This window comes from Drosophila innubila (assembly GCF_004354385.1).
Source record: "Drosophila innubila isolate TH190305 chromosome 3R unlocalized genomic scaffold, UK_Dinn_1.0 2_E_3R, whole genome shotgun sequence".
Lineage (NCBI taxonomy): Eukaryota > Metazoa > Arthropoda > Insecta > Diptera > Drosophilidae > Drosophila > Drosophila innubila.
Genome location: NW_022995380.1, coordinates 3,573,905 through 3,593,480, shown reverse-complemented (window position 1 = coordinate 3,593,480; position 19,576 = coordinate 3,573,905). Strand labels below are relative to the sequence as shown.

The 19,576-nt window shown below is 35.6% G+C and overlaps 3 protein-coding genes across 10 annotated transcripts in view; 1 reads left to right on the top strand and 2 right to left on the bottom strand.

Annotated features, from left to right (window-relative positions):
• Positions 1-2,816, bottom strand: part of LOC117789889 (protein CREBRF homolog) — a 28,459-nt gene extending 25,643 nt beyond the window's left edge. Inside the window, exon 1 of the mRNA XM_034629065.1 lies at positions 2,685-2,816. The gene's annotated coding sequence lies outside the window, so the exon portion shown is untranslated. The remainder of the gene's footprint in view (positions 1-2,684) is intronic.
• Positions 2,817-2,934: 118 nt separating this feature from the next.
• On the bottom strand, positions 2,935-5,047 carry LOC117791609 (BUD13 homolog). 8 transcript variants are annotated; one of them, XM_034631406.1, is made up of 3 exons: positions 4,164-5,045; positions 3,897-3,965; positions 2,935-3,797 (listed from the first exon to the last, which is right to left on the bottom strand). In XM_034631406.1, the coding sequence occupies exons 1-3, from the start codon at positions 4,908-4,910 to the stop codon at positions 2,994-2,996; spliced, it is 1,620 nt and encodes a 539-aa protein (XP_034487297.1). In that variant the 5' UTR covers positions 4,911-5,045; the 3' UTR covers positions 2,935-2,993. The 8 variants fall into 8 exon arrangements, with proteins under 8 accessions (XP_034487297.1, XP_034487299.1, XP_034487298.1 ...); XM_034631408.1 differs by lacking the exon at positions 3,897-3,965 and adding an exon at positions 3,969-4,038 and having other exon boundaries at positions 2,935-3,801; positions 4,270-4,427; XM_034631407.1 differs by lacking the exon at positions 3,897-3,965 and having other exon boundaries at positions 2,935-3,801; positions 3,969-4,256; positions 4,290-4,375.
• Positions 5,048-5,527: 480 nt separating this feature from the next.
• LOC117792253 overlaps positions 5,528-19,576 on the top strand; it is a 31,376-nt gene continuing 17,327 nt past the window's right edge. The window contains exons 1-2 of the mRNA XM_034632311.1: positions 5,528-5,727; positions 6,955-7,667. Coding sequence (XP_034488202.1) covers positions 7,233-7,667 — 435 coding nt within the window. The 5' untranslated portion in view covers positions 5,528-5,727; positions 6,955-7,232. The remainder of the gene's footprint in view (positions 5,728-6,954; positions 7,668-19,576) is intronic.

Here is a 19,576-nt window from a genome sequence, read left to right as displayed (position 1 = left end):
GAACCGGTTCCTGCTGAATCTCCTTTGTCTTTTAAGTCCATTGTCTTCATAGACTTGCTTAGAGTTTTGCACGTGTGCACAAATTAGCAGAACTGGTTCCAATTTATTTTATTCTTGAATTAGAGAAAGAACCACATGGAAGTAGTTTATTTCCGGGGCGCTTTTCCTAAGGGGAAAACAGTTGAGCAGCATGAAAATTTTTAAGAATTCCTTTGTTTAGCCTGCGCCGTGGGAAGTCGCTGAACAGAAATAATCGATGGATTGTGATTTAATGTGTGAGGTGCATATGGGGAGACATCTAGGGTCCTTCAATTATTATTCGATTTGCAAACAGATTTAAAATAATATTGTAAGATTTTCTTATAAGAATTTTATAAGCAACCCTTCAATGAGTCATTAGATGCAACCATGTGGTGGTAAATTTGCCAAAACGAAAAGAAAACCCGAATTTCTATAGAAAAACAATGTGTTACAGAAGGCATTTGAATAGCGTGCTGTAAAGGAATTCAAAAACGCTTTAAAAGCGAAAGTTGAAAGAACTGCACACATGATTTTTTTTGAGACAAAACAAACCCCTTAAGGGCTGAACCATGTTAGGGGTGCATACAGCACACACAGCGTGAGATGCGTGTAAATTCTCTAATTTTCATTACAATGTCACTGGGTCCCTGGAAGCACCCTGAAAACGCCAACTGTCAAGGCAAACGATAAGACATTGAAGCACGAGTAAGTCCTGAAGGACAAGGGTTGAGGTTTAGGTTAAGCTTCGGCTTCATTGTGAGGGGAGCCAAGGGCACATACAACCTAACGAAACGTAACTGCAAAGAATAAATCACACATATTTGGGGGATGATTGGACCTGGAGCGCAGTGAGCTTTGGGAGGCCACGTGCAAACGATCGGAGCTTACAAAATGGCTTCCCTTTACAGCAATAACGCTAACCAGATGTGTTTCTCAATAGACCAATGCTTTGGTCATGGCCAAACGGAAAAAAGATCAGAAAAACTGAAATACATTGGTTGAAATTTTGAAACACTTTCTTATACGGCAGCTTAACCTGATTCAACCTAATCAAGTGTTTTAGAGTTTATAGCCGTCACATAAAGAGTTGATTATGATAATTTAGAGAATCGCGGAAGCAAACTTAATCTTTAAAACTAATCTGTCTAATTTGTATTTCTATCTATCTATCAATCTATATAGACTATCACTTTTTCTAGTGCTAAAAGCTCACCCAGAAAAACTTAAAGATCTGCTATTTTCTATTAAATACAATTAAATAAATAAAACCGTAACAGAACTGATAAGTTTTAGACTGAAATATAAATATTTAAAGTTATAGATAATTTTTGGGTTTTATTTGTTTAATGTTTATAATTTAGCTGGCGAATTATTTTTCTTAGTTGAATTAAGTCGGTTATAATCAATACCGATAAATAAATTAATGTTTTTCTATTTTTTCTGCAAGGGAGATTTTGTCAAATTAAAAATAAGTGGTTGATCAATTAGAAATTTTTGGTCCCGGATTTTGGAATATGGAAGTAGTACAATGTACATGGGTATCGGTTAATAGTGTAATTTCAAACTAGTGATGTAAAAATACATCGAAAAACCGCAAACTTGATTGATGAGTTCTTGCTCTAAATTAGCAGAATTAAGTTCAGTCGATAAATTTTTAATGAACGCCCGTAATAAATGACCTGTATTACAAAGTTTGAAGCAGGTATTAAAACGATGCAAAAATAAAAAAAAAGATTTGTAATAGGAGTAAATTGCATTTTCAAAATATAATAAATAAAAAATTGTTGAGTAAACTCGATATTTTTAAGTTAAAAAATTCAAAATTATAACTCGATGCATTATTTTCCGATGTATCATAGATTGTATTTACAACACTATTTCAAGCCGACATTAACTTTGAAGTAGGGATTTTTTTAAATCAATTTAATTAGTAGGGTATAACATTTGCTAATATAGCTCAGCATTGCACTACAATGATTCAAAACATACACTTTAAGAGGGCGGGCCCAGTGCCATGAATGAATTTCTTCAACGGAAGTGTGTCAGGCAGCGAGAGAGAGAGAGAGATAGCGAGAGCAAGAGAGAGCAAGAGAAGGAGAGCTTTGATAAGTGGGCTTGCAGCATGCAACTTGCACACACACTATACAACAATACACCGATAATCATGTGCTGGCATACATTTTGCTGTTGCAAACATTTTCGCGCCAATTTGCACGACCATAAAAATGTGTAGCATGCTCCGCACAACAACAAAACAACATTACAGCTGCAGTAGCAGCAACAACAAGAAACAAACTGGTTTGCAACGGCTGACTGACCGAGTGTTGCCATGGTGAAGGTTGCAATAGAAGCAGCAAAATCAACACACAAACAAAAAACTACAACACAAAGAACAACAAAAAAACGAAACAATGCAACCAGTCGCTTGTATAAAAAATGCTGGCAACAACACGTTTTTGATTTTATTGTTTGCGTCTATGCTAATAAGCGGGGGCGGGGCACTAATACACGAACACAATCTTGTTTTGACACTAAATTGTTACGCTTTAACGACACAAAAAAAAAGCATTTACGTATGCATGTATAATATATACAACAAATTGTTTCACACCACGAAAATTAATCAGTTTTTTGGGTAATTAGCAATATTAATCCGCACTTACCGAGCTCGAATTTATGCAATAACTTTTCTATATCAAATTGCAGTAAATTTACAAGAATTATAAAATTTCTTTTGTCTTTTTTCCAAGAGTTTTAGACAATCACAAAGCAGCATGCAGGTGTGTTGAAAACTATTTACCATTCGCTTTTGCGCTGCTATTCTACACACAGGGTTGCATTTAGCGCGCGCGCACACACCGACTCTGTCGCAGTGCTGTAAAACGATGTGAATATTTGAATTAAAAGTATCGATATTTGTAATAAAATATATTTTTGATTTTATTTAAATGCATGTTTTTTTAATATTTATTTTACATGTCCTCCACGCTGTATTTGTAGGCTTCATCCTGAACCGCACGCCGTTCATTCAGCTTGTTAAACCAGCGCTGCTCGTAGCCATTGGAACGATCAACGCCATCCCAGCGATATCCGGGCCGTATGCCATAACGATTCTCCGGATAGCTGCCGACATAGACGGGCATCACGGGTTTATTGGATTGCTGTTCGCGTTTCTTGCGCTTCTCCTGCATGTACTGCAGCATGGGATCATCGGCGTGCTCCTGCTCTCGCAAATGTCGATCCAGATCCTCGTCGTTGGCATAGCGTGCCACCGGCTTGGCGGCCTCGTGTGTCATCTCCGCATGACGTGCCTGCTGATCCTCCAGTTGCTTGAGTCCCTTGCCCCAGCGATCGTACAGTTGCTTCTTCTTTTGCTCGTGCGCTTCCTTACGCTTTTGCTCCTCCGGATCCTCGGCAGCAGCATCGCGGGCACGTCGCCCACGGCGACCTGTGCTGCGCACCTTAACATCCGCATCTCGTCCAGACACCTCGCTGGACATTTGATCAAACATCTGATGCTCCTCGCGTCGTCTCTTATCCGTTTCGCTCTTCAGCGACTTGGCGTCCTGCAGTCCCGCCTTCTTCCCGTCCAGCGTGTGCATTGTCTTCGGCTTGTGAGTGGGTGGTGGCGATGGCGATGGCGTCCTGCTGCTCCTGGCCTTGGACCAGCGACTTTTACGCTCGTTAGCTGGCGATTCCTTCTTAATCCTTTGAGGTGGCGATTGATCACGGGCACGTTGGCGTCTGGGAGATGTTGGCTGTCTACGATCTCTGGGCGGACTTTGATCCGAGCTGCGTGGCCTGCGAGGCGGAGATTGACGTCGTCTTCGTGGACTCAAATCCGCATCGCGGTGTCTTCTAGGTGAACTTTGATCGAAATCACGTTGTCTGCGGGGCGGAGATTGATCTTCCTCTCGGCGTCTTCTAGGCGGGCTTTGATCGGAGTTGCGTCTTCTTCTAGGCGGAGATTGATCTTTATCTCGACGTCTTCTAGGCGGGCTTTGATCGGAATCACGTTGTCTGCGGGGCGGAGATTGATCTTCCTCACGGCGTCTTCTAGGCGGGCTTTGATCGGAGTTCCGTCTTCTTTTAGGCGAAGATTGATCTTTATCTCGACGTCTTCTAGGCGGGCTTTGATCTGAATCACGTTGTCTGCGCGGAGGAGATTGATCTTCCTCGCGGCGTCTTCTAGGCGGGCTTTGATCGGAGTTGCGTCTTCTTCTAGGCGGAGATTGATCTTCATCTCGGCGCCTTCTGGGTGGACTTTGGTCCCCATCTCGCATCCGCCTGGGTGGACTTTGGTCGGAGTTGCGTCCTTTCAATTCTGCGGAGCTGTCGTTTCTCATGCCATGAATTCTTGCCGGGCTTTGGTCACGTGAGCTGCTCCGCTTCTCCTGTTTAATTTTGATGGCTGGCGGACTCTGATCACATGAACTGCTACGCTTTTCCTTTTTGATTTGTACGGCAGGTGAGTGAGTGTTACGCCTTTTTCGACTGGGAGATGGAGATGACTCTTGTTTGATTTTAACTGTTGACGCCTTGCGGCCCCATAAATCCGACTCATTCTGCTGCTGGCCATTTGTTTCCGTATCAGATTCGGACTTGGGTTCCTTGACAGCAATATTGCGCCACTTGCTGCGCACTGCATTTGGATTTTCCTCAATATATTCGCCAACTATTTGGGGCGCATCTTCGCCGCCCAGCAACAAATCTTCGTCCATTTCCTCGATGTTTGAATCGTAAGCATCATCGTCGATTATTTTTACCGTTGCCTGTGTGCTCTTCTTGTGTTTCTTATGCTTCTTTTTCTTCTTCTTTTCCTTGTCTCCGGACAGATATTTCTTTAAATACTCCTTTTGATTTATTATCTTAGCATTTTGCGTGGACATTGCAAAATTTATGAATTTTATTTCAGTAAACGTACACGGGGCTGCCACTCCGTTTGCCAACTTGAACCCAAAAGTCGGTGTGGCAGCCTTGGTTCCCAGAAAAACAGTGTGGCAGCTGAGGCTGCCAGAAAAAGCTCCATTTCCATATTTTAGCCAATTTGCAAAATATATCTTTTTGCTCAGGAGCTAGAATTAAGAAAAACTTTTCCGAATTTTTCAAGAATTATGTCGAGTTCCTGAAATTATTCTAATGTAAAATTATATAGCTTCTTCCTTTATTTAATTTTTTTAAAATTCATTTTGTAACTTTTCTCCCCTTGGGGTGGCAAACTTCAAACCTTCATGAAAATGATTTCCTTAATTTGATCTAATTTCAAATTTTTAATTTTCATCAAATTATTAATTTATTGCTATTGCGTTTTGAAATTTGCATTAACTAAAATTTACATTTAGAAAGTTGACAGTACTGAAACTTGGCAACAGTGTTATACGGCCCAGAGATTGTGGCGGTCGGGCGATAAGCGCACGCAATTTTTAACTCACGTGAAGTTGGCTGCAAGTTAACTATTATTTTTGGTTTTATCTCCATAGATGCACGCGGTCACATTGTCGTTGACATCCTAAATTTTTTTTCACGGAACTACAATTTTAAGGCTTTAAAATTGTTATATTAAGATAGTACAATTGAATTTTTGATTGATTTAGTGTGGAGTTTAATAGTGGCCAGAAAGCAGTCACAATGCCATTGTAATTGTAACGGCATAAAACGATTAAACGCCGCCGCCAAGGCGGTGGCGTCGATACTTACCTCCAAAATGTAAGTAAAGTTTTTAAAAGAGAGCGTTTAAAAATAGTTGCCTAAAAACGTGGAAGTAAAGAACACAGATTAACAACAGTTTAGTAGTCCCAAGTTCTTTTCGAGAAAGTGTCGATTTTCATTTCTCTGGAAAGGCACAGACGACAAAGCGCAAGTCGAAAAAACAGCGCCTAAGAAATTGGACATCAAAGCGGAGCACAACAAAAACAGAGCACGAACTGTGTGCTTTGGCGATTTGAGAACCGCAAAAGCGCAATGGATTGCAAATTCCAAACTACGGCATCAAGTGTCTATGTCTGCACGAGTTGCATTTTATTTTCTTTTAGAGCCTGTTAAACTTGGCATGTTGCCCCTTTTTGCATGATATGCAGTTATTTTGCATTGACTTCAAAATAAATGAAATAAGCGTTTTTAGTGAAATTTATAGCGCAACGTGTGGGCTACTTACTCTCACAATGAGCTCTCACTCTGCACACAAACACACACGAACATGTGCACTTGTGCGCGCTCTTGCTCTCACCCAGACGAAATGAGAGAGCAAGAAGAGAGTGGGAGCAAGAGCTTAATTTGGCTGAACGTGCAGCATTTTAGTTGGGATCTAGTTGGATTTTTCAGTATGAAAGCAAAACGCGTCGCGTGCAGTCTGTTGTTTGTGCCTCCGTCTTGTGAAGAGCGATAAGTTCTCAACTCGCGAAATAAGAAATAAATTAAATTCGTGCTGTGCCTAAAGAAATGAAAATCTGTTGCCTTCATTTAGCCTCCTGATTTTATACAATTGCTTGTGTGCGTGTAGATTAATTTATTTTTATTGTTGTATAAGTTATTCCAATTCTCGCCCATGTGTGTGTGCGTGTATAAATATGTGTGTGTGCCTGCCTGTTTATTTATTTGAATTTGAGAAAGGCCAGCGCTACGAATTTTGTTTTGGGTGTTGGCGCTAATTGTTTAAATTGTGCATGTGACCTTTCTCTGTGCTGACCTCCTTTTTCTGAATTAAACAAAAAAGAAAGAACAGAATTAAAAAAAAAAAATCACAAGATCAACTAAGGCCTAAATCTTTCGGACGTTGGCCTACTAAAGCAAAACTTGTCCCGGCTAACACACATATGCACATATAACTTCACACACACACATAGGCAGAGGAAGAATAAATTTATGTATTTTTTTTTAAATGTATAAAATGCCGAATGAATATCTTTTATCTTTACCTCCTCGAATTGATTTTAGGTGTCTGTGCCTTGGTCAAAACGAAAGCGTGTTACGCCAGCAGAGCAACCACAAAAACAACAACAATAAGGCCTCAAAGAAAGCCAACGTCAACGCCAACGTCGCGTCATCGATCGTGAGTCGTAGAAAGAGTAAGAGAGTGGGAGAGAAAGCAGAGCACAACATCGCTATTCAATGTAAATGTGAGTGAGTGCGAGTGCGAGTGAATGAGTGTACAAAAGTGAACGCATAAGTGAAAGAAGCGAAACCAATAATAAAAATCAACAATAATAAAAGAAATGAGTGCCAACAAGCGACGACGCAGCAGCATCAGCAGCAGCAACAACAATTGCCAGTTGAAAGATGATCAGTTAAAGGCAACAAAGGATATGCAAGTGGTGGGTGAGGGAGGAGAGCGGCTTGAAATGCCGCGCGTGTGTCGTTGTTGCTGCAAAGGCGATATGGAATTGCTTAGTTTGTTCGAGGGCAACGATGCGACAGCAACAAATCACAATCAAACGACACAAACACATCAATTGCCGTCTTTGTCAGTACGCCGTCACAAAACCACAACAGCCTCACAACAGCAACAAATGGAAGAACAACAAGAACAACAACAACACAGTCATCAGCAAGAAAAGCGCAAATGTGATAATCCCGTGGACTATGCGCTGAATAGTGCACATAGCAGCATGGATACTGTACTCGAAGAGATGATCATATGGATGCTCAATGTAAGTACAACAACTATATGTACAACAACTATATAATTATGAAGTTCTCTTTAAAGAGAGTAGTCTCACTTTCGTCAAAGAACAACATAACGAAACAAAGCTGCTGATGTTACATTTTATACATTCTCTGAGCAAATTGATGTGCTTGATGTGCTTCAAAAGCTCCAATTAAAGAAACGGAATGTTTGTATGTATGTTTATATACATGTGATTGTTTCTGTGGGTGGGCATGTGTGTGTGTGCGTTTTCTGCTTGCACTGCATTTTGAAACTGCTGCTAATACGTTATGTTGTTGGTTTCCTCTCTGCTCTGTTAAATTTTTAATGTGATTTATTTGCCGCACATTGTAACTGACTGGGCACGAACCAGCCAACTGACTCGTCTCTCTGACTTGCCGTGTCTTCTTCTTCTTGCTTGGATCATTGCCAGCATTAAAGTATTGCTTTTCTTGTTCTGTTATAATTCTGTTTTTTATTTTAGCAATATACCTAAATGTTGAATAAATTAAACATTATTATTACTTGGCATTATACTTTCCATGATGTTGACATTGAGATGTACATTTTTTAATAAACAATGAAAATTTGGGTTAAAATTGGAAATGATATCATGTCAATATTCCTAACTACACGAAGTGTTTAATATTACAAATAAAGCAAAGCACAAAGAAGTATACATACTATACAGTATAATAGTTCATACTTCGTACACTCTCTTTGCGTTATTTAAAGGTGTGTTCGAACTTCGAACTTTGACAAACCGTTCGAGTTTGTTTTTGGTTTTGCTGTTTTTTCTTAGCCTATTTGTTATTCTTAACTTTAGGACCTCATCGCGTGCTAGGTTATTCCCCCCTTCGTCTGTTTCCACCTCCTCCCCCGCATACGAAAATGTGCCATAAACACGCAGTGCAACTTGAGCTTTGCTTTTGTTGTGCCACTGTGCACACTTGGCCAATAGAAGTTGGCAATATGTATGTAGCACTATATAGAGTCAATATTATTTTTTTCTCAATTAAAATGGCTTCGACTTATACTTCAATTGTTGTTGTTGTCGCGGACCGGGTCATAAACAGTGGCCAATACAAATGTATATATGTATATAGTAGCCATCGGGCAACAATTATATATACTCATTACAAATGACTCGTCGAGTGCTGTCGGGGTCTTGACGACAGGCCGACGTACCGAGGAGTGGACAACCGGTTTCCTTGAGAGGAGAGCCCCTGAGCTGCCGCAGCTAAAGCCCGCATTGTTGAAATCTGTTGGTAGCCGCTTTTCAAGGTGCATGAAAAATAGTTTGACCTTAAGTCGTTATACGTACATATGTCTAATTCGTTATACAATTTGACTTGTAATTATTTTCATTATTTATTACTATTAGTCGCATAATGTGTATTTTTTTTGTCTGTGCTAAGAGAAACAAAATAAGTTCAGCTGCTCAAGTAAAACGTGCGATTATCACAAATTCAATAACATTTAACGTAATTCCACACAGATAAAACCAATGTAGATATTCAAGGCAGACATCATGCCTCAAGATTTTTGAAGTGAAAGGGCAAGTGGTTGCTACGTGTGTTGCATGTGAAATTTGAGAAATTTCCACAAAATCCATTAAATACAAATCAAGAAAAGTTAATTAATGCTATTTCAAATAGTTAATCACACTGTTTTTAGGCTAATCAAATTGATAGATGATTTAATTTTTATTTTCTCTCAACTTTCAATCCAAAACTATTCTTATTTATATATATATGCTAATTAATTTTATCTCTCTTTTACTTTTGAGTTACTCTGTTCTATTCTCTAACTTTCATTGTTGAAGCTTTTGTGGCATCGTTTATCGTTACATACAAACGAAGCTTTTGTTGCATCGTTTATACGTGCATCGTATACGTAATATTTTTGGTCATCGATTTGTAGACCATTCACAATATGCATTTTAATTGTTGTGTCTATTGAATGGGTAAACAACGTGTATCAGCTAATAGTTCCGGACATTACAGTTAACGGGGCGATTGTGATATTCAGTGAAATCGTTTCAAAATATTCAGCTAAACGTTTAAAGAGTTGATCATTAGTTTTTGCCATAATTTAACTAATTTGTGAATATCGTTAATCGTAAACCCAAATGTCGGCGGGAAAAATCCAATCAAATATTAAAAACTTTATCAGTGCTTTAATGTTTGTGTGTAAGTCTGTTAATAACAGAAGCCGCTTACACTGTTAATTTACATATCATTGAAATAGCGTGAGATCTGTTTACAGAGGCAGTCACACGAACACCATAACATATGTTAAGTGGATGTGTGGTTAACATTCGTGCCACTACACGTTCTGCTAATATAAAGAAACATTGTTAAAACAGCCGTATAATGGTCTACCAACTGATAAGATACAGCAAACTGATATAAGTATAACAGTTTCATTCAGCAAATGCGAATGCAGTCCAGCACAAATTGTGGGTCATTGAGAATAGTTTGATATGCCGAAAAGGCACAGAAATAATTATCGTTATCTAGTAGCTAGGCATATTATTCCCCGCAAAGACAGAATCAGAAACGCACGACTTTTATCACACAATCCAATATTGTTATCTGATAGCAACAAAGAGTCCAAACATTGTGTGGTAAAGTTTTAACAATAAGATACTCTGTATACAAGTTTTGCAGTAAAATAATATAATCTATTCTAATGCAGCTTGCTGAATAATTTTGTCAATATTTTTTTTTCAATCGCATTCAAGTCGTACGATCCATAAATAATTATAATATAATTATAATGATATGCAAAATCTGATTATCGCTCTTACAGGGTTTACAGATGAATACATTGGTTAACAATTCGAACTGTTGTTGATTTTGGTTAAGATGGCCGCGTGATCTTGAAAGTAATCAAATAGTAATGCTAAAAACAAATGACTCATAAATTGCTAAAAAATAAAAGCAGTCGTTTATTAGATAAATACATTAATGAAGCACACGATAGTGGGTTAATAAATACAAGCTTATTCACTAAATCTATCTATCTGGTCAAAAATGTTGACTAAAACAAGTCATATAATTTTTGGTGATATCAGTATTATCTGTCTATTTATTAGTTGATTGGTTTAATAGTTAATGAAAATAATATTATATATTGTCTGTCATGTCCCCATGTTCTGTGTTTAGTTTTTGCTTCAGGGACAGTGCACTGCAGTGATAACAAAGGGTGTAAGGTCTCGGCGATATGATGAACAGTGTGTTTACTATGAGTAGGAGTTGATTGAGTTACGTACTGAATCTATTCACTATTAATAATGAAACTTTTTGCTTATCAGTTGCTTTTCGTTTTAATTGTAATTCTGTAAATGCTGTAATAAATTGTTTTAAGAAAAAAATAGTATATAATCCAAACATTGAGAATATGTTTTGATTAAATTTCGAAAATGCAATGACTATCTACAAATATTTGTACAGCCTTTGACTTGCGTAATATGAGTATATTGATGAAACCAAAAATCTACTTTTTAATGCTTGGGAAATACATTTTATAAAACATATCTGTTTGTTATGTATTTCAGATCAAAGATAAGGATATTAGACTTTGCTTACATCTGATATAGTTTAAAATCACTTGCAATAGATAAATAATTTATAATTTTTTTTATCTGCATACAGTAAATCAAGTAATGTTTTTGACAAAATAAAAATGCACATATTTTAATAAAACTAAAACCAAACCTATTTTGTATGTAATTTAAATTTTTTTGTTTTTTTTACTATTGTAATGATAATGAGATTCATTGGGGTTTTATTTTTTACAAATAATGATCAAATGTGTGCACTTTATTTTTGTCAACGAGTTTACTTGACTCACTGTATGCATATGTAAATGCTATGCGACTTTCTATCACTGCGATTCTTCTGAAGCCCCAATCGAAGTCTCAGAGTACCGTTTCTAATTTGATTTCCAAATCGGCTTGTAAACAATAAGTTTGCTTTGATGGCGTTATCAGGCCGAGGCTGTTAGCAATGCTAATCAATCCATAAGAAGTAAGAGCCTTCCCACTCTCCCACCCAGTCCAGTTCAGTTCAGTCAGTCAATCGATACAATCAAACATATTCTACATTTAGATTCTACATTTACCTTTACCGAAACTTGCCGTTTGTCCAATTAAAGCAGCCGGCAACAATAAAACAATCACAAACGGCACACGCTCAATTCAGGAACTGTAAAATGTGTTTGGGAAACAAATAGGAGGGGAAAAAACAAATAATATAGAATATCCATTGTTAAAGTAGCACTGCAATAAGTGGTTAGAAATATTGAAGTGAAAGGAGGGGCTATTGCCATGGCATGCAATTTAATAGCTTCAATTGGGTGGCAGAAACAAAAGTTAAGACCGAGAATGGAACGCATTTATGCCAATTGATCCTCCGCGACGGCACGCATTTCTAACAATTTCCAATTTCTTGCCCCACGTGAATAATACCCGGCGTACGTGCCGGTTGACTCGCTTCGATCCAGGGGAAAACTATTTAAGCGTGTAAAACAAAAACTGTCTGGCATCTATTTTAATGATATTGTTTTGTTGTTAGTTATTCTATGGCCGATTTCTTTATTATAAGCATTGTTCCCATTTCGATTCAATTCGATGTTTGTTTACCATAACAAATAACACAAGAAAAGCTGAATATTTCATCTCCAAGCTGTTTTCACTTGGTTTCCGTATTTATCTGGTACAAGTATTATTTGAGATTCGGGCATACGTTTTACGGCTTTTCTCACATTCTGCTGTTATTATTATGAAATTTTCTTTAAATCGCCTGCAAAATGCAATTGAACAAATTTGCAACCCATTTTCCACGGTGTCATTAGCAACAGACTGGCAGTAAAATATATTGCTGCGTTTGAATAGGTCTATTATACAAAAACAAAGGGTATAACGCACTTTAAAACAGGGACTGTAATCATTAAAAGTGTTATTATAAAAATTACCTCTTTATAATGGCAAAATAATGATTTATTTTATATGTTATATTAAACAAATCAAGCAATAAATATTATTTTAAAACAAAAAAATATAACTCATAAAATACTTGATTTTTTCATAGGGAATATGGGAAAAATTTACGTATTCCTAGTCAGCGAACAATAAAAAATACAAATTTAACAAATAAATAATTTTTCAGAAATAATATTATGGTTAATAGGTAGCTGATATAAACTTGGATATTGGATAAGTCAAAATAACAAGTGTCAAGCTGTTTCTTAAAATTAAAAATAAATCAAAAATAATAGTTTAGTTCCAATATCTTTTATTGCAAAAGTTGAAAGAAAAATACAGTAAACAATATATTTAGGCTCTCAAATATTGAAAATACTTAAAAAAAAAAACCGAACCTGTTTGTACGATTTAAAATTGTTGTCGTGACTTGTCGTAAAAAATTACCAATTTTATCGCTACTTAAATAAATAATTACTATTTGATATTTTTCATAGACATAGTTAATATGTAATATTTTTTTTTCTAAGTGAGGGGTATCTAGTTGCTGAGTACATTTGACCAACATCCAACTTGTAACTGCTATTTTTGGCACAGTCATGAAATTCAGCAAGTAACTATTATTGTTGTTGGTTTTTCTAGTTGTTGAATGAGAAAACTTGGCTTCTCACGCATGTGTCACTATGTTGTTGTTGTTGTTGCCTGTCCATCTACCTGCTGACATTTTCTGGCGGTTTCTCAGTTTCTCGACTTTGTTAGTTTGAATACTCAAAGTAAGTTCGCTTGTAGCTTGTTGTTGTTATTATCTCTTACACTGCTATTGAAAAGAGCAGTATTATATCGTTAGACAGTTATGTTGTCTGTAGTAAAAAATCCAATTGAAATGTAAACTTTACTGCATAACAGCTGTAAAGATGATGTGAGAGAAAGTGAAGCTAAAGAAATTATGACGCAGCAATTTCTTCGCCGCTGATGCGTCTTTTTTTTTTTTGGATTTAAATGAAATTTTGTTCGCCTCGAGAAATATGTATATACATAATATACATATATTTTTTGTTTGTTACGAACTGTATACATTTTGGAATAAGTGAGCAAATCAACTGGGTCAAATGCGTTGAAACAGAGACAGTTGGTAAGTCAAATATGTATTGAAATCTATTTAACATATTTGATGCAGAATACATATTTATTTAAAGAAATTTTGGCCTTGTAGGAATTCTTTAAAGTGTTACTTGACAATTCCCATAAACGAACATATGTGTATGTATGTATATAATTTATTTATATCTTAAGATCAATCTTAAAGAACCGAGACACAGCAATAGGGAAATCAATTCATATCACGTCGATGATTCAATGTGTGTGTGTGTGTGTGTCGTTTGTTCTTTCAATTTTTATGTACATTCGTATGTGTATGTGTTGATATGCACATGTATAATATAGACTGTTCTTTTCAGACTCTTGACTTCGTCAATGTTATTCCGAATTTTAATTTTTTTTCTCATTGTTTATCGAGTACTTTGCAAGGGCATAAAAACTTCGGCGTTCCTTGGGATTTCACACAATTTAGATTTTGGTTGTTGCTTGTTTTTCTACATATACATATAGCCGGTTTACAAAGCTATATGTTTCTGCACACGTGTATGTGTGTGTGTATTGGTAGCATTGTAGTTATCTTTATTGTAGTGTTATTGTTGTCTATCGCATTACCTCGTCTAGCCACTTTTTGCATTTGTTGCGCTCTATTTGACTTTTACTTTTCATTTTGCCAACAGCATTCACCGCTTTGTGCTCGTTGTCCGTACGTCTTAGTTCATAATTTGCCTTGTACATATGTATTTCGATTTCCGCCTCGGTAAATCCTCCATAACATCGAGGCAGTTTATTTTTAATATTGTTATGTTTAATATTGTAGCGGTTGCTGTTTCCACGAATACCAATGAAAGTGAAACTATATGATGGTTAATTGTTCTTATTTTTATATTTGTTTAATTCTTATATACGGGCCTGTTCCGAATTCCGAAAACGAGTGGAATTGCCGCAAATCGAGTGGATTGCTGTTCCGAATTTCGCAAATCGACAAGAATTGTCGTTTTCAAAACGTGTGCTGTTGAGCTAGTGGAATCAAAAGAAAATGATACATAAACCATTAACATAATTCCCTAAAACAATTAACTGAAAATGCAAATAACCTTGAACATTTGTAGAATCGTTTAACATCACAACTTCAACTGTTTTAAGTATATTTTAAAAGAATTTTTTATAAACATCTATAAAATATTGCATACAAACAAAATCGAGCGGCAGTGACTAAACCGAGCTGTTCTGAATTCCACTTCGGTTTTTGCTATCGATACTTACTCTCGCAATCGAATGCTGCTAGAGTTACTCCAATTGATAAAAAAAAACTCGAACAACGATATTTTAGTCTAATTTTTAAATATTTAAAATTAATTTTCAAAAATAGTTTTAAGTAATTCTAATCGGATTTAAGAGAAAAAATAAATTTTTTTTGTTTTTATTTTTGAATTCATGACAACTCTGGTTCATGTTGATATGCACAAGCCAAGTAATCAGCTGGTGACCAACCAATAACCATAATTGCCGGCATTTTGCAGAATTAAATTAGCAAATTATATTATTTTAGCAATTGCTACTTCTTCATTGGCTAAAACAGCTGATACGGTCGATGACTTACTGCTATCTAAACGTTTTCGAAACCGCGTTCGAAAAGTAAAAACAAGTCCATTTCGGTCGAAGTTGGGAACAGCAAATAGTAAAACGTTCGTTTTCGTTTCGCTTTTACTTTTTGAAAACGTTCGGAAGTCGGAACAGGCCTGATAGACCCTCAGCAATTAGTTGAGAGAAAGGGAGATAAGTTGTGTAATGAAAGAAACCCTAAATGTTGACGAGCTAAAATTCTGAAAATATTTCATCGCATTATTGTTTTTAATTATTTTTTAAAAGCTTAAATGAATAGCAATTTAAATTTTGTAAAAAAAAACTTCAATTCTGCGCAAGTGGCAAGCTTCATAACTTTGTCAAAATTTAAGCGAATTTTATGTGACATACCAATTTAATAATTGTGTGTCTTCTAAATTGATTCTGCGTCTTAATTTTGTTCATTCGGGAAATCGTGTTGAAAAAGTTCCATTGTTGTTATATTTTTTTGTAAGGAAAAATATAACTTTGACAAAACCTTAACCGTTTCCAATGAAACAATTTGTCATTTAAATCTTCAACTTAATTTGGTTCATTATGAAAATAAAAATTTTTTTTTTGTGAAAAATAGCATTATAAGATGTTTTTGACAATTTTTAACGCACATAATTTAAGCAAAACTTAACTGAGTTCCATATTTAAATTTATTTGTAAAATTCCATTATTTTGATGACGTTCACCTTGTTTTAAAATTTTTTAATTTCAAACTCGCATAGCTTGGGCTTAACTTAAAAGATTTCCATGAACAATGACTATTAGATAATTGTTTGACCCCTTAATTGGTTCTGCATCTAAATTTTCTTTATTACTGATACTTAGATGTTTTCTAAATAAATTCATTATTACCAAGCTTTTTTGTTGCCTTGAACTCTCATAACTTCAAAAAAAAAACTTGAGCGATTTCCAAGTGGAATGTCAATTGGATCATGGTTCATTTTGCGTTAAAACATTCTTTACTCGGCTTTAATTTCAATGTTTTTTGCGACGAACATATTTCTTAAACCTTTAGCCTATTACAAAAGTTTTTAGGTAAGAGGTTGAAACATTCAATGCATGTTTTTTCAACATTCCTTTATAACGTAGATTACAGATAAGCCTATAGACAGTAGTGATAGCTGTCAACCATTTTGAAAAGATGTTGTCGTAAAAGTTGCCAAATAAACAAGGCGCCAAAGTCGGAGATGGCCAACTGAAGACACTGTGAAATTTGAATATGCTGGCAGTCTGCGAATGATGTTTCACTGCCACATTGAGGCAACCCGCACCGCACTATCAAATGTGGCGCATCTTAATTAAATTGTTATGCCTGCAACTAAATTACAGAAACAATTAAATATGCCAAGGCAGAGTTGTTGTTGTTGTTGTTGTTGTTTTTGTTGTTGCTTTATCGTTGCCATGATGTCAGAGAGTCTGCCACAAAACAGCTGGACATGTTTAAAGTGACATAACTTTCAATTAAAAACAAAAAGAAACCAACGTTTACCGACACACAAACATACACTCAAGAGCAGTTAATGTGCCATTGGCACCCGCTAAGCTGAACTAATGTCACAATTTGAGCCACATTTATGACTGATGGCGACAACCACGCATCGACGACAATGGGTAAACTCAAGGAACGTATCCACAGATAACATTGAAATACTACAAACACGGTCAACTGCCCCTACCTGCTCTTTGTGTTCCGCTTACCATTCAAATTGAATTTGATTATATTTTAATTAAAAGTATTGTATGCTAATATGATTTAGCACCTCTCACGCCTGGCATATCTTGTTGTTTATCTCTCAACTTCCAATAGGAAAACTCAACTCAATTTGGCGCTAATACTACGTAATCATTCCACACCGCATTAGAGCTATGAGCAACCCCAATCGAACAGCGGGTACTATTGTTAACGGGACTCCTCCCTCGGAGTCATGTCTGATATCAGCAATAACAATTGCCTCAAGTGCATTCCATCTATCGGGTACTTGAAAATGATTAAACGTGCCACAATTGTGTCATGTTTGTTACCATGTTAAGTGTTATTAAAAAGCAGATTTTTTGAAGGCAAATAACTTTTAAATACGGTTGTCCACTAAGCTATAAATATTAACCCCTGATACTTGATATACCATTTATTCATATAGGCTTGGTAATTTAATCATATGTTCTATATAATGTTCAATTAAAAGTTCTTTATTTTTATTTTTAATAATCTTGTTACTCGATTGCTTTATTTTATTTGATCGTTCTAAGCAAGTAAAGCTTGGTACGTTCATTTAAATGCCATTCTTGCTAGCTTTAATTACAAACTCATTCATTTTAGTGTCAATATCGTTCGTTGAGTTATACCCGATTACTACGGCATAAATAAGATTTTTTTGTACATTCTTAAATAACGTTAATTCGCTGTATGTCAATAAACCCAAAGTTCAGAAGTTGAGTTTATCCATGCTCAATAAATTCAATGCGAATGTACTTTTTTAGCTGACAATTCCATAATGGAAATACAAAAAAACACGAATTCATTAATATGTGGTACAATTAACAAAAAACCTATGTGTCGCGGAAAGGGGCTTTTAATTTCAGTTCTAACCTTGTTAGTTTGGTTCGTTTAAGTTACATTCATTTTGTATCGAGTAAGTTTCAAATAAGTTCAGCTCCATTGATTCATTTTAAGACCCTGTAAATAAAATATACAAGGGTTTATAAAGTTCTTATGAAAATTATAAAAAGTTTATTCAGAAATATTTAGAATTTTATCTTACTCTTCTTCTTCTTCTTAGGCTGATTGATCAAAACATTTTTTTGTTTGAATGAATGAAATTATTGTTTTCACTTATGATATTACCTATATATGTAGGTCGATTTTCAACTTTGCTTTTACAATTATCAGGAAAATCGTTGGACATATTATTGTATTAAATTTTTTATAGTACTCATACCAAGAACAATAGATGAATGTAAAGTTGCCCTGTGTGAAATCATATAAATCGCTGTTATAAATAAACTGTAACATTTTGATAAGGAAAACATACAAGTTTTTACTGATATTAACTGTACAATAAATTGTCATTAAATAACTACAATTGCCTTGAGTATAGCGTGACAAGATTTGATATCGGATCGATTAAATGACAAATGGTGACACCTAGGGAAACAATTTCTCAGCTTTTATTATATTGTCACGCCAGGTAAAGAACTTATTGAGCGCATGCCAAGATCTTTGCTGCTCCAATTCTGGCGTTTTTTCGCTATAATTATGTGTCCTCGCTCAAGCGACAACATTTACTGGCACATTTAATGGTCCTATGAGCACTGAGTTTAACTAACTGCTGTCTCTTTTCTACGGTTCTATAATTTTCTTAATAATTTGCAGCAGTGCAAAGTAACATAATGTGCTAAATATAAAAATTGAATTTTGGTTAATTATTAATGTAAATAAGATACTTTACAAACTTTGTATTAGGGTTTAAAAACTCGCAACTAGCAACCAATATTTAAGCCAACACCCAAATATCTCTACATATCTTCAGAACAAAAATCCTATTATGTTATACCAAAAATTTTATTTAGTCCACGAGTTAAAAATGCAAAAAACAAACAAACTAATCTATGGTTTATTGAACCCAGAAAACTGGCTAAACTGAGAAACTGCCATGAAAGCGTTTCTTTAAAATCAACTTGATCTAGTCTCTCTACTCTGTCTTCGTCTCTGACTCTCAACGTTGCTGCTAACGGCACATCTTGTGAATTAACAGTGTCTGTGCAGAAAGAAGAAGCAGATTTACTACTCGAACACGTTCCAAGCACAAAAAACGTATTTATGGACTTTACTCATTTCCATTATGCAAATGACGTCGTCGTAGTTTTTGGGTATGTTGCCGTGTGTGTCATCATGTAGTAAGGTCAATGGCGATATCTTCGAAGAGTTTGCATTATTGCATTATCTGCAAAAGAAGGCTGGCTTATAAGTAATAAATCGCTATCTTGCTCATTTTATCTCAAATTAATTCAATTTTTAAAAGTTAAAATGCTGGACATATATTTTAAATAAAAACTTACACAAAAATAAATATATTTTATTAAAATTTCATATTTTTTTTTTAAAATTTGTATTACCAAGAGGACCACTTTGCGCTGCTATGTTGTCTGTTTACTAACAGTTCGATCATCTAGTGTTTACATACTTTCACTCTAATGGCTTTTGGGCTATATTT